At 41.7% G+C, this 15,684-nt stretch overlaps 1 protein-coding gene across 2 annotated transcripts in view; it reads left to right on the top strand.

The window, feature by feature from the left end:
* The window catches only part of DPP6 (dipeptidyl peptidase like 6), a 385,855-nt gene that overhangs the window by 303,542 nt on the left and 66,629 nt on the right, over window positions 1-15,684 (top strand). For both annotated transcript variants that reach the window (XM_054171251.1, XM_054171252.1), the window contains exon 8: window positions 1,810-1,930. In XM_054171251.1, the coding sequence (XP_054027226.1) occupies window positions 1,810-1,930 (121 nt within the window). The remainder of the gene's footprint in view (window positions 1-1,809; window positions 1,931-15,684) is intronic.

The raw sequence follows: 15,684 nt of genomic DNA, 5'->3' as shown, positions 1-15,684 counted from the left end.
ATGTCAAGGGTGAAGACGTGATCAGAAAGAGAAGACACCAGGAATTTTGAGTCTGAGCTTGACCCCTTTCAGTGTCATTTTACATTAGCCTAGAATTATGAAAAACAAGCATAAAATAATGTGAAAGTGATGTCCATACATTGTTTTTCTTTACTAAGACTTCTTATCCTCTAATTAACTGAAGGGATTGTGATCATTGGGTGGGAAGCACTGCTTTGATGTCGTAAAACCAAATCAGTAGAAAAATATTGTATAGGTAACTCATAATACCTTCAAATAACTTTCTAGCTCAGAATGCAAAGTAATCCAAAGACATTTCTCTTTGATGTATAACAGGAGTTCAAAAGCTTTTTCTTAATTTATAAGATACATTACACAGAAATCTTCCTTGCGCTGCTTCAGTTATCTTTTATCTTGATGATGGGTGACATTTTTAGGGTACAAGGCACTGTAGTTAGCAGGATAATTTTAAATCCTCTATGAGGTGCTGCAGTTTGGTTCAGAATTTTATGGGAGACAGTTTGGAGTCAGAGCACTAGATTATTTTTCCATTGCAGCTACCTGGTGCCTCACGCAGCCTGATTAGTGCAGTGAGGCTTTGAAAGACAAAACAGTGAAGACAGAAAGCATTGCAGAGCTTTACAAAGCAAAGGGCAGGAGCAGGTTGTCAATCTGTCTTCTTTATTTTTCCTGTAAATTCCTTTAAAGTTTAATACAGTACAATCAGATCCTGGGCTGCATCAAGAGAAGTGTGGCCAGCAGGTCAAGGGAGGTGATTCTGCCCCTCTACTCAGCTCTGGTGAGACCCCACCTGGAGTACTGCGTCCAGTTCTGGAGCCCCTATTACAAGAGGCACATAGACGTGCTGGAAGGTGTCCAGAGAAGGGCCACGAGGATGAGCAGAGGGCTGGAGCACCTCTCCTATGAGGACAGGCTGAAGGACTTGGGGCTGTTCAGTATGGAGAAAAGAAGGCTCCAAGGTGACCTAATTGTAGCCTTCCAGTATCTGAAGGGGGCCTACAAGAAGGCTGGGGAGGGACTTCTTAGGATATCAGGTAGTGATAGGACTAGGGGGAATGGAATGAAGCTGGAGGTGGGGAGATTCAGACTGGACGCGAGGAAGAAGTTCCTCACCGTGAGAGTGGTGAAGCCACCCTGATTCCTGTAGGAAGGTGACTTGGGAAATGGGACAAAGCAGGAGGTCTAGCACACCCCTTTGTGTCCTTGGAGCGTGTCCACCTGCTCCTCAGCCAAAACACCAGCCTTCTTGTGCCTTGTTGCCCAACATGCTGCAGTCACAGTCCCTGCTTGATAGCACATATTGTCTTGTTGGATCCACATTAAAAACTGGATTCAGATTTATGTAATAGGTTGCCAGCTGTGTTTTAAGGAGCAGCTGGGAATAAGCATGAAGCAGTTGCCAGTAGCCAGTTCACTCACCACATGGCATCACCATCAGGTCTGCAACTGCTGCTGTGTCCTGGACCACCTTCCTAAAATCCTGAGCAATGGCATTCTTCGTTTCATGCTCCTTAACAGCACTGTTCAATCTCTGAAATGAAGACAGGAGCAAGAAAAATAAAGCTTGTATCAAAGAACCAAGGCTTCAGTTTGTTGTAAATTAGCACCTTTGTATTAGCTGATGGCATTGGAAGCAAGCTTTAGAAAAATCCCTTTTTTTGATAAAAACCACTATAAAAATGTGATGTGTGGGTTTGTACTGCCAAATATTCTTAAAGCAAAGTGCAATATCTTGTAACTGAGCCGCTGCTTAATGCTGTTTCCTTTTTCTTTCCCCCTTCAAATCAGATATTTATCTTTGAGAACAACATCTACTACTGTGCACACGTGGGGAAGCAAGCCATCCGAGTGGTCTCCACAGGAAAGGAAGGTGTGATCTTCAATGGGCTCAGCGACTGGCTGTATGAAGGTAGGACACAACATTTAGGGCAGCAGTTAGTTATGAGTTTAAGTTGTGGTCTAGGTTTACAGAACTGTCTGGGGTTTGATGTTCAGTGTTGTAGTTCTAGGGACTTGTAGACCATAGAGGAAGAAAGTTGATTTTCTAACCGTTGTCTGAAGTGCCAGACTGGAAATGATGTGAAATGATGTAAGAATTCTGTTTTCAGGCTGTTTTTCTTTCCCTTAGCCCAAAGGCAATAAATCACCAAGCTTTAATGAACAGAGCTGCTTCATTATTTAATGGCACCTGCAATCACTCATAGACGTGCCAGGTTTCAAATCACAGGAAAGGACAGAAATGGGCAGGGAAAAGGGTTTTCTTTTAAAGGAGGGAGCAAAGAAACTATTTTACATGATTGTTTCCATCACTAGGTGGGCTCTGGAAGCTGTCCAGATCTAGCTGCCTAAAAATTTTCAGAAAGCAGAGGGGTCCTCACAGTAATTGGCTTATTTCTCTTGCAAATGGGCCTGCTATGGCAGAAGGTCATCAGTGAGGCACTGGTTTACTTTAGTCCTTTCGGCTGCCACATGGCCCTTCAGGTATTTGTGAGAACCTGCTTGCAAGATAAGCTCACTTGCACATCAGCTTAGAAAAAGATCCCAGTCATCCCCAGTCCTCTTGGAGGATGTTACAAACTTTTAAGCTATTAATTTATTTGCTGCACACAACATGCAGCCCTCTCTGTTGCTGGCTATTGCTACCAGCAGGTTTTCATTCACAAGGCTCATGGGTTTGGGAGTCAACAGTGTCTCTTTCCTGGGACACATTTCCCATCTGGAGGTGTTTAGGAGGAGACTGGATGGGGTGCTTGGTGCCATGGTTTAGTTGATTAGATGGTGTCGGAGGATGGGTTGGACATGATGATCTTGAAGGTCTCTTCCAACCTGGTCTGTTCTATTATGTTCTGTTCTGTTCTGTTCTATCTAGTCATGCTTTCTCCTGCAGATCCCAAAGCAGTCCCAAGCTTTTCTTCCCTCTATAGAAAGAAATGTCCAGATACATCTATTAGCTGTGCCCTGTTGGCTGCTCCTAGTTCTTTGAGGCTTAATGGAACTGGATAGGCTGTGAAATGCCATTCACAAATTAACTCATGTAAATATATGAATCATTCCTTAAATTACTCTGGATCACAGCTAAATTGGGGCTGTTGGACTCCACTATGAGGGAATTGAAATTAATCATTTTGTTTGCCACTCTCAGAGAAGTTGGTCCCATAAATAAGTGCCCAAACCTCTCAAGCACATCAGTGGAAAAATCTGATAATGGCTTAGATCACTTTTAATATTTAAGTACACCTTTACATTGTGCCACAGAATGTTTGCAAGTGAATGTCCTCCTAGTGAAGCACATTGTAGCCAGAGGACTGGCTAAGAAGCTACAACCTGCTCATTTTCTTTACTTTTCTCTTTATTTTCTTAACTTGTTGTTGAAGCCGTGGGCAGGCCTGTTTGTAGGTCAGATGTGTGTACTAGTACTTGTCTTTTGCTGCTAAACAGCCTTTAGTACATAAGGTCTTCTTGTAGAGTCTCACACAGGGCACCATGCTGAGAGGAGTTTGTCAAGCCAGTGAACTCCAAGCATGTTGGTAAGGCTGTGCTGACCCTCGTTTTGCTGACGTGGTTTTTCATTCAGTTACAGGATTGCTCAGGCAATATCTGGCACTGACTTTCAGGTTCATCCTTGATAATGAACTACCTTGTTAGCTTTAGGTTAGCATACTGGGATAAGGAATGTGTGATCAAATACAGTGTGGCTATACCAAGCTGGGTTACTAAGTCTGGATATAGGATCGCTTTGGAAATGTCACTTTGCGTCGAGGTATAGCTTATATTGAAATCAAAGCTTCTCTTACTTCACAAGCAAGGTGTAGATGGACCTACAGGAAAACCTCAGATACAGATGTTTCCAAGTGAGGGGATGAGGAATCCAAAATCAAATCCTGAGCTGGACTGTGCGAGTGGAACTCCTTCTCTTGCTCTGTATCACTCATGTAGTTCTCAGGGAGGTGTGCCTGTGATAGGAGTCAGGACTGAGGTTTCATAGGAGATACTTGAATGAGTTGAGGGGCCGTGGGATCAGATGGATCTACAGTGTTCAGCTGTCAGCTCTCTGCATTCATAGAAGGATCAAGTGGAATCACAGAAGGATCTGGGTACTGTGTGGTGGTAAATAGATAAGGATCACTGGAAAACAAACATGGAGTCCATGGGAATTCAGGCATTGATGTCAGTGAAGCTGAAGTTTTACCCTAGCAGCAGCTGAGCTTCTCTGCCCATACACCGTGACTGACCCCTTTATTTTTACAAATTGTCTCAAATCTTTTACATCTAAATTTACCATACTGGAATCTGGGAAAAGTTTGAAATTTACCACCTCAAATCTAGTTTTCCTCTTCCCCCTTGCCCAACGATGTTTATGAATGTGTCTTCTCCACCTTCCTGAGAGAGCTGAGTGGGATGCTCAGCCCCATGTTTGTTTGCACTGCTGCCATCTCAGCAAGCAACTGAGATGAGCACTGAGCATATGTAGAAATCTTGTTCCATCTGTGCATCTATCTCCAGCAGATAATCTGCAAAGAAGCTGCGAGAAATGCAGCTTCACAGGATCACAGCAAGTTCAGCACACTTCTCTTCCCTCATGTGTTCTTTTTGTTGCTGAAGTTTACCACCTCCGGCAGCAGCAGCCAAACCTCCTCACAGTGCCCACGCTGTTTCTATGACAGCTCAGGACCTGCTTCTCACTTTCCCTAAAAGCAGTTGAAAAAAAATATATAATAAATAAAAATGATAAAATTCTTCATTTTCTGAGTAAGGCAGTTTATAATAATCAGCAAGAGCACATCAAGAAAGCTCCCCCCAACCCTTTCCAAGAGCTGTTTGCACAGCACTATGCGGTGCCGGCAGTGCCACTGTTTGGGGTTGCTCTTGACACTTGGTATGAATGGTAGGCTTAGAGGGAACGCTTTTCTTCGTAACATGATTGCTTTTGTCACAACAGAATAGATGCACTGTACTATTAATCATGGGGTTTTTAGTAAGTCCAAAAGCAGAGCAGATCTAGAGTTGATTTGACAGGCTTTTTGCCCTGGAAAAATACAGAAGTTCATTTCAATTCAAGTTAAGCTCTGCTTTTGTAAATCTGCCAAAGGGGAAGAAATTTTCTTCGAGGTATTTATGCTGATCTGTAGACTTTTGATAATATAGTGAAAAAACATTTCAAATCAATCAGAGCTTAATCTACTTAGTGCATTTAGCTGGAGGGTTATAGATTGATACATAGATTACTGTAACATGAAAGCATAGATTAAACATGGCTTTTATTACTAAAATAAGCATTGACAATGTTTTCATAGTCTGACTTGACATTTTCAGACCTCTGCATGATAGATGCTTATACTAAAATGGAGTGATATCCCATAAAAGAGAGTTTGAAGTTCTGCAGCTGAAACCAGCTAAGCATTTAAATGCATAGCATCAGCAAAGAGTGGTTTATAATTCAGTTTGCTCAATGATCATTGTTGGTTTGAGGATATGTTTAGCAATAATGAATGGTAAAGCTAATTTTCAAGCAAGTGGAGGTAGAGCATAAAGTACTTTCAAAGTGATTGGATTAAAGTATTTCTACATTCTTTATATACATAGATAGATAGTACTTTAATAAAGGTAATCTATATTTTAAAAAGTAAAATGCAGGTAAAATTAGTTTTGTTTAAGCACTTTGTTAGAGCACTCTTCAACAGAAATGAATTCTGTATCTTCAAAGCTGCTGAGGGGTTTGGAGCACAAGCCCTATGAGGAGAGGCTGAGGGAGCTGGGGTTGCTTAGCCTGGAGAAGAGGAGGCTCAGGGGAGACCTTATTGCTCTCTACAACTACCTGAAGGGTGGTTGTAGACAGGTGGGGGCTGGTCTTTTCTCCCAGGCAACCAGCACCAGAACAAGAGGACACAGTCTCAAGCTGTGCCAGGGGAGGTTTAGACTGGATGTTAGGAAGAAATTCTTCATAGTGAGAGTGATTGGCCTTTGGAATGGGCTGCCCAGGGAGGAGGTGGAGTCGCCATCACTGGAGGTGTTTAAGAGGAGGCTTGATGGGGTGCTTAGTGCCATGGTTTAGTTGATTAGGTGGTGTTGGATGATGGGTTGGACATGATGATCTCAAAGGTCTCTTCCAACCTGTTCTGCTCTGTTCTGTTCTATTCTATTCTATTCTATTCACTTTCTACCAAGGGAGAGACTCCGAATGCTGTAAGAAAGGTGGCAGTGAGGGTCTCTGCCAAAGGTCACTCTGTTATCCTGATAAGTAAGAAGGTTGTGTGGTCCCTGTGTTGCAGTTTGGAAGCTCATTGAATATGGGATTGTATGATGCTAAATCCTGGGGAATGGGTCAGGAGGACCTTCCTCCACACTGCTGCTGCCAACCCAGGGACACCCCAGCGGGGTAATTCAGGGGCCCTTGACATGACTGAGCAGGACAGGGGCCTTTTGAGCATGTCCATGTTCACATATAGAGGTTCATGGCCTCTGGAGAGCTACTTAATTTATTAACATCTTAGCTGCCTAGAATTCATGGAGCAGGATGCAACACTGCAGGAAGGGAAAGAAGAATTTTCACCTGTTGGTGGGGCTATGCCACCCATACAGTATGAAACTGAGAGGTTTCCTTGTGTTTTGCTGCATGTGTCCTCAGATCTGCAAGTAGTTCTTAGAAGCTATTGGTCTGCAGATCACATTTTTGGCATTTAGGGGCTCTGGTTGCAAAAGGAATAATTGCCTGTGAGTTTCTCTCTCATCTCGTGTCACTGTCAGAAACAATGTAAGTCTCTAAAGACCATCTCAAAGCAAGCATCCCTATTCCAGACTTAGTCCTGACACTGTGTCTGTGACAAGTCATCTAGACAGCTCAGCCTTACGTCAACGAGAACCACATCTGGCAGGCAGGCACCAGCCCCAGCTCACACAACACGTTTAAAACTCTTACACAACACGAGCTATATGTATCCATCATTTAAAACTGATACTCTGCTCTCTTAAGCCTAATGCACAGCAGTGTTGCTGTGCTTTATTTTTAGCTGAGGATCAAGAGGAGGAGCGATGACTTCTATGCCTTATTAATCTTCATTCTGCCTGTATTTATGTTATCACCAACAGATCCTCTTCTGTGACTTTGCAGTGACACCTGGTGGGAGAGGCCAGGATGTCATCATCATTAAGACAATGAAACTGCAGATTTTTCTGCTGCAAGATCTAGTAAAGGCTCCCATTTCCCTCCCCATATATTTCCCTGGAGCTCATCCTGAGGTTATGGGAACCACACATTCAAAGCCATGGGCTGATTCATGCTAATAGTGGTTCTGTGCCTTCTCGAGACTTTGTAAAGGGAGGAAAGAGAACACAGTAATAAAGAAAAATCTTATCCATAATTTAATCAACGTGTCACAAAAATCAGAAGGTATATTTAGAACATGTGTGGCTGGTCTCTGAGGTTCAGTGCCTGGTAGGAGCTGCCAAATCTAATAGCAGTTATTTGAGCAGTATCTTTTTTGCTTATAGTATCGCAAGCAAACAAAGTATCTAGGCTTCTGAAGTTTAGAAGTGTTAATCTTGGAACTCTGGAAGTGGTCTTAATACTGAGAAATTATTAGATAAGCCTGCTGAAACAGTGCCTTACCTAATTTGTCCGTGTGCTCCATTCTTCATTGCATAATATGAGAACATTGAGCCTCTGCTTGGAAACAGGAACTTTGATCATCAAATTATACCTGCATTTGAAACGCGACATTCATAATTAGGCTGAAAGCAAGTAACTCCTAATTCCTGTTTAGTGTCACCAGAGAAGGAGATCAGATACCCTAATATTTCACAGTGCAGGGCTAACCTTTCCTGGTAATTAATAGCTCCAAGACCTGTCAGGGGAGGATGAGATGAAGAATTAGACTGAGTCATCACTGAATCTTTTTAAGATACCCTGGATAAATAAATCTCTTACAAAAGAATTCTAAAGCCAGGGCTCCAAACAGTAAGAAAGGGCCAGCCCTAATGTGACTACAAATTATTCCTTTTTGAGGAATCACTGAGAAAGCTAATGCAAATTTTGATTTGTTTTTGAAGGCCTTTCATATTTTCAGTCACAATGTTTCATGGGCATGGGTAAAATTGCATTTCTACTCAACTGCTATGGGGTAAAAGGAGGTAGGAAAACATTTGGAACTGGGGAAATGACATCAGATAGTGCCTCAAATGTACCTGAAGTCTAAAAATCATTAGTTTGTCCTCAGGTATGTACCAAAGTGAAAGCTGTGTGGAAGTTGTTGGCTCATTTCTGTGCCTGTTCATGTCAGGTAGCATAGGCAGTGTGATGTTTCAGTGGCGTTGTCACCAGAAGGCTTTCCTCTGTTTAGCATTTTAAACATCATTCAGTATTGCCCATTCAGCACTTGCAGCTGTTGTGTAGCACTTGGGGTTATGCAGTTCCCAGTTAGGTTTTTTTACAGCTGCTTATTGAAACTCTAGGTGACTTTTTTTGGTGCACCTTTATTTGCGTGCTCATTTCTACCAAATATGCATAAAATCTGGCTATTTAAGTTACAGACAAAGTAAGAAGGAAGGGCAGCACTTGGCCTCAGCCATGTGTTTGAAGTAGGTATTTCCACTGTGTGTAGTTCTGATGCAAGGAAGATGAGCTAGGTGCAGCACTATTTTGCCTTATTCAAGTTAGAGCAGAGGAAAAGAGAGACTTAAGTTTCACCAGATCATATCAGGAAAGGTTTGGTAGAAGATCCCTCATCTACTTGTTTTGGCTGAGATTCTTCTATCATGGGGAAGCTCACATTATAGACTGCATCATCAGGCTTCTGGCTCTTCTCAGCTGTCTAATGTCAGGCAAAATTGAACCATGCACAATGTGCATTGTGAATTCCTGCCTAGAAATCAGCAAGCTCCTGAAAACTTTAAAATGTGCTGTTATCTGGACTGGCTTCAAAGCCCAGCACCGCACCATGATAAACCTTGCCAGCTCTAGCCCAGTCTTTAACCTTCTCTTTCTGCAGAAGGTTGTTTGGAAGGGGGCTGCCAGCCAAGCCCAACACCTGTCATCCTCTGATTTTTGGATCACCACCATTCAGGCTTTGGGATGGCTTTTGGAAGAAAAACAGAATATTATTTACTGTGGTCAGTGATCTCCTTGGGTGGTGGAAGGAAGCCAGGTGTCTGTCCCAATGTTGCTGGTCAGCCAACAGCTGCCAGCACTCTAGGTTAAGTGGTGTTCAGTGGTGAAGTTGTTTGTGTTTGCTCTGAAGCTTGCACTCTTCTTTTGTTTGTGTTTGCTCTGGAGCTTGCACTCTTCTTTCACAGAGGTCTCACTTTAAAATACATTTCTTCAGGAGCTCTGAGTTCTGCTGCTTCTCTTGGCCTTGTGCTTGGAGGCAGAACCCCCAAGCTGATGTTAGCTCAACTCAGGCTGATAAGGGAAAAGAAAATTCTCCTTTCTAGAATTAGCTACTGTGCTTCCAGATATAATGCCTGCCTGCTCACAGCCAGGGGGGGAGACTTTAAATAGCTCTGAACTGGTTTTATAATATTTTAGGTAGTTTTTATAGTTCCATGAAGTCTCTTTCAATTCATTCTTTGCTGGATGAAATTGTTTCTTTGTTGGATGAAATCATCCAATCATCACTGGATGGTTTCTATAGACTTTCAGTAATAGCAAAAGTTTTTAAAAAAAAAAGTAATCTGCTGTTGCCAGTATTTTAACCTTTTAAGTGAAGTCTGCATTGCAACAAATTGTGAGTGAGTTGCTCAGGTCTGCTTGGCGATGTGATTAAAGAGAACATTGAAACGTATTTGAAGCTTTTGCTGAGAAGAGATTTGCAGTCAATATAGCAAACATGAGAGCACAAGTTGTGTTGAATCACAGCAGTTTAAATCCAGGCTAAGTTTCTTTTGGTCTCTGCAGATTTGGTTGAGATGGTGCAACTTCCCACAAGATGTAACCAGCTGCTGTGGTAAAATCTCTTCCCTTTCCCGCTATTCTTTCATTGCCACTGCTTTGTCAGGGATGCAGTTACCTCTTCAGTTACCACATGTGAGAAAAGACCTACTCAGTTTGCAACCAAATTCAACCAATTTAGTTAGTTACTCTTCTTCTTAAGCAGGAGTACATGAATAAAAATCAAAAATTGATGAATGAAATATGCAGAGCAATATCAAGACTATGACAGTAGCACTTGGTAGGTACCTGAAGATAGTCTATCACCAAGTCAAATATTCCCTCTCCCCCCAAAAAAATGTAATGTAAGTTGTGTAACAGAGCTATCAGGAGTTTCTGCTTGTACATGAGTTCAATTTCTCTGCACCAAATTCATTGCAGTAGCCTCGGGCTAAATACTCTGTTGGAGATGTGTGTCCCCATTTTTCTGATTATGCTGGTATTTTTAATAACTAATTAGTATACTAGCACTTTAAATATTGCATAATAGTTTTTGACCTACGCCATGAAGGTCTGCAATAACTCCCCAGAAGCTGATAGTGGTGGTCTAGATCTGCATTGTGGTGCTGAATGCAAGGGTCTTGCTGTAAAATTCATTCTTTCTGTCCACTGTCAGAGTTATAAAGGAAATAGAATAGAATAGAATAGAATAGAATAGAATAGAATAGAATAGAATAGAATAGAATAGAATAGAATAGACCAGGTTGGAAGAGACCTTTGAGATCATTGAGTCCAACCTATCATTCCACACCAACTAATCAACTAAACCATGGCACCAAGCACCCCATCCAGTCTCTCTCTCTCTCTCAAGCTGACATTGTTCCCAGGAAAATAAAATAAAACAATAGTGTTAGAGACTATTTACAAAGTCACTGAAATGTGATGGCTATGTTTTTTATCCCTAAGATCTTATATTTAGTTTAATATGATGGAACACAAAGAATGCATTTAAGGGATCAGGTTCTCTGAATAAAACAAAAAGGCATCATTTCTGTGTTGGTAGAATAGAGCTTGGAGGCTCACATAAGTGAGCACACATAAGTAACACGCATAAGTGTCTTGCAGGCTGTAGAATGCTGTAGAAGATTAAAAGAAGTTGGGTTAATTTGCATGAAAACTATGCACACAAATACTGGGGGAAAATAGATCCCTTAGGGCGTGTTGCCCAGGAATGCTGTAGGGATCTCTGTCCTGGGGGATTTTTAAGAGTGAATTAGACAGCTTTTTTACATAGGTTTTTTCAGATAGACATCAATCCTATTTCAGTGCAAGGAAAGGATTAGGAGACCCTTCCAGACCCACATTTACACAATTTTATCTATAGTTTTGATGGCTTTTTCTGATCTCTTTGCAGTTAGACAGGTGGCTCTGAGATTACAAAGTCACCACAGGAGCTTTTGGGATATCCTTTCAGAAGTTAGAGATATCTGGTTTTACATACAAGAGGGCAGATGCACATAACGTGCTTGTACAAGATAGGAGTAGAGAATGGAGCCCACTGTTAGGATAAACTTGTATTTGCCTCAGTGTTTTTCTGAAGGAATGTGGTGGGTTTGTTCTTCTAATGGAGTCCATGAAGGTTTTGTAGGTAAACATGTCTTAAAGAAGAAAATAAAATAAAAACCCAACCAAGCTTAATATTTGTAAGAGGGCTGCAAAAAAGAAGTGATTAAAGGGGCAGAAGGCACAACCAGATTGAAAGACAGCCATAGAAATTGGATGATAGTGCATAATTCCATCCATTTTAACAGGAAAATACTTTTATGTCATTTTTTTTCCCCCATGATGCACCAGTTCTTCCTTGGTGCAGCTTTGCTTATGGAAATTCAGGGGCAAGAGACTGTTTAAATAGCTGTCCTCTTTGTCTCACTGCTCCTTGGCCTGAATAAAGAAAATCTGCCGTAAGAAAGAAGGAAGCAAAAATACATGTGCTCTGTCCAAATTAGAACAAGTGAAGGCTACATGAAAGGGAAGAAAATTCTGCTGAGATATGGGCTTTGATATGGGACATAAAGAGTTGCCCTACCCATTGTTGTATATTAGTAACAAAATCAAAAGAGTATTAGGAATAACGACAGATGTCAGCTCATGATTTGTGCGTGTCAGCTCTCCTAATGGAAAGAAAAAAAGGAAAGGAAGAAAAAAAGACAAGAAAGGAAAGGGGAGGGGGGGGGGAGAAATAAGAAAGAAAAGAAAAAAAATATAAAAGGAGAAAAAAGAAAAAAAAAGAAAGAAAAAAAGAAAGGAAAAAAGACAACTAAGTTGAAGTGCAGTTGAAAAACTACAACTCCAAATCCCAGTACAAGCTGAAAACAGAGGTTGGAGCAGGTCTTTGACTGGAAGAGCGCAGAAGGTGATGGTCTGTGAAATGCAGAGGGTGAGTTACAGCCAAGGCCTGGCTTGAAGGCAAGGAATGCCCCAACAGAACTCAAGTCCACTTTTTTCCTCCAGCAGAACAAGCATGAGGTTAAATCTTGGTGTGTGAAAAACATCCTTCAGTATTCCTTTCTGTCTCGCATGTGCTTGTGCAAGCTCAGATCCTGGCCAGAGTGCTCAGATCCTGGCTCTGGGAAAACAAGACCAGTTGTTTGCACCAGTGTTTTGAGCTACCAGCTCTCCACTGGATTTCAGAGCTTTAGTACATGACAGATGGGGGTGTTACAGTACAAGGTATTTTTCAAACTGAGAAAAAAACAGTTATGTACAGTGAGGCTGAAATATTGATGCCAACCAGGACATGGAGATGACTCCATATGGATTTTGTTCTGGATCAGGGCTGAAGAACCAGAACAGATCATTAAAGCAATCAGATTGACACAGTGGCAATTTCAAAAAGATAAAGCACTCAGGAATTATATCACCCTCAACACTCAAATAGTTTATGTTGCTATAAGTAACTACCATATGGCATAGCTTCCGCACCAGCTGTTTTCCAGTCTTCAATGGGTAGAGGTCTACAGCAGAAGTTATTCCACAGAGCTACCAGTAATTAGGAAAGTGGAGGAAAAAGAGTGTATTTTAAAGATGATCTTAAAACTTTCAGATGGTATGTAGTAAAATACATGTGGCCAGGGATGTGTTGGCTCTCATGTGCCAGGCTGGGGACACCAGGTGCCTGCAAACACCATGTCTCTGAAGTGGGGTGGGTTGAAAAAGGCTACAGCTGCTCCTGGTCTGCAGTGGTATGAAGCAGTCAGTGTGGGATAGCAGGCACTGAATCCAGGTGGATGGTAGAAACTTTTAATGATGCTCTGGTCTCCTGAGGACTGCAGAGACCAAAAAACACTGTAGAGGTGGAAGAGATTTTCCTTCACTTTTAAAGGTAGTTTTAAATAATTTGAGGTTCCTTTCCCCCCCCATGAAAGCAACATAGACTCAAAGAGAGAGGTATTATCTTGGAGGGAAAGGGTTAATACAGAAAGGGATATGAATACTTGCTGGCAAAAAAAAAAAGAGAACAATTCCAGAGTGGTCCTCAAAACTTCATTAGAGATCAGAGAAACATGCAATATTGTGTTAGCTGAAAGAAAAACTCTTCTATGACAAGGCTTTAATGTCCTTGGAAATGTTGCAGAGTTTATTTGAAAAATAAACCCAACAATGCTCTATTAAATTTATAGAGGAAATGGAAAGCAGAAACTCAGGACACTGTAATTGCCACCTACAGACATAATCATTAGAGCGAGTAAGAAGTAATGAAGGAGGAAATCTAGCAACTCACCTCCTTAGCAGAAAGGTGGAAGCTATGTTGCCACCGTGTGGTAGGACCGTGGAGAGGCAGAAGCAGCTACTCACCGTCAGGATTCGATAGGAGAGCTGCAGTCAGAAATCTGCATGATTTGCTAGGGAAAAAATATAGTATGCAAATAGCATCCTGATTAGAATGAGGCAATGTGAGATGAAATCCCATTTTGCTTTTGATTAGTGTGCACAGACAGTCCTTCGGTGGCGCGTTTGTGGGTGGTTTTTTGTGGTTGGTTGTTTTTTTTTTTTTTTTGCACTTGAGTTTTAATTCAGAACTCTGTCACATGAAATATTCAGTGGAAAAGTGATCAGAGTGCAGAAAAGAATTACCCAAAAGTTCTCTATTTTAAAATGAGGTCATTTCTAAGCTTTTATGAGTACAAAAATCCATCATTCTTTTGCGTGTCTTCTTGAAATCATCCCCGGAGCTACTGCATTCATTTTGATTTTTTCTCAAATTCTTCTGATGATCCTGGGATACTTCCAAGTGCTGTCACCTTTAGAAATATGAGCCTTAGTGTTTCACAAAGAACTTGATAGAGCATGCTGTACAGCAATGTAATTGTTTTTCAAACAGGAAATCCTCCAGTTCTGCCTACAGCAGGATTTGGGATTCACAAAAGTGTGTCAGCTTGTTCTTTCCCCTTCAACTTCAGGTCGTAATTCTTTGTGACGTGACAACTGGTTGCTGTAGAAATTATTAGGATTCAAGAGCCTGATTTCACAGCCTGAGTCGGATGAGCTTTACACAATCCTCTTTCTGATCACATTAATGCTGGCCCTTGAGCTGACCCACAGCCAAGGAGAGCTGGGTGAGCCTCTCCTCCCATGCCAGGGATTGCTGATGACCTCACTCACTTTCCCTTCAGAGAAGTCTGTCCTGCTCCATTTCTTGATTTCATCGTAGTGTGAATCTTTCTCTCATCTCTAATGTGCGTAACATTGCTTCCACAGGGTTGTTCAGGTGTCAGTGTAACAAAGTGCTCCAATTTCATGCTAAATCCAGAGATCACCTTTGTGAGAACAGCTCTTCTCCTCAGCACCCACACACTTGCAGCTAAAATACAAGAATGAGATTAAATGAGCATCACAGATGATGTTTAGCCGTGTTTCTCGGTAGATGTCTAATTATGACCTTCACTGAGGCAATTATTCTGTCTTGATCTTAATGCCTTTTGTAATCATCAATTAATAAAACTTCACATAATGTCCTGGTAGAACAAGAATTGCTATCTTTTTAGAAACAGGAAAACCAAGGCACAATTATTGACCTGGTTTTAGATGAGGTAAGAGAAACTGGGACACAAAACTGAGGTGAGAGTCTCAGCTTGGCCTCTACACACCAAATAAAATGCAGAGCATTACAGGAAAACCCAGATCTGGTTGTTCTTAACACATTCCTGGGATTGCCTCCAGCACTGACCTCTGGCAGTTCCCCTCAAGGTTTGGTCACGGGGCATGAGAGCTGCATGACCGGAGCGATGTGCCTATGTGAGTCACTGTGCAAGAAAGGCTGGGCTGGTCCCACATGATTTCAACGGGAGCAGGAACCTTTCCTACCCATGGGGCACCCTACCAGCAGAAGGTAAACGCCTGCTGCTAAAGCTGCCCCAGCTCTGCCAGCTTGTTTCTGCATCGTGAAGAGGCAGAGGGGCTTTTACCCAACTTACAAACCCCAGAAAACAGAAACAGATCACCTCAGTCCTTCCCTTTTTGCACATATGACTCACAAGCAATTGCCTCCTACATTAGTTTTGCTTTTCTCTGAAGTTGAGTCATTGTCTTGTATTTGATTTAACAACAATAGCAGGGGGAGAGGGGGGGTGGAAATCAACATCAATTGCTGATGCATAAACCTAGATCAAAAGCAGTTCCTTAAAGGAGACTTTCACAATAGTTAGATTAAAGATTTGAGAAACTGGCAAGAAATAGAACTGAAGAGAAACAGTTGCTAAAAGCAAAGCATTATCTTTTCATGCTATTGTGCTTTCAAAATT

Source organism: Dryobates pubescens, chromosome 21 (genome assembly GCF_014839835.1).
Source record: "Dryobates pubescens isolate bDryPub1 chromosome 21, bDryPub1.pri, whole genome shotgun sequence".
Lineage (NCBI taxonomy): Eukaryota > Metazoa > Chordata > Aves > Piciformes > Picidae > Dryobates > Dryobates pubescens.
This window is presented reverse-complemented; position numbering and strand designations above follow the sequence as displayed.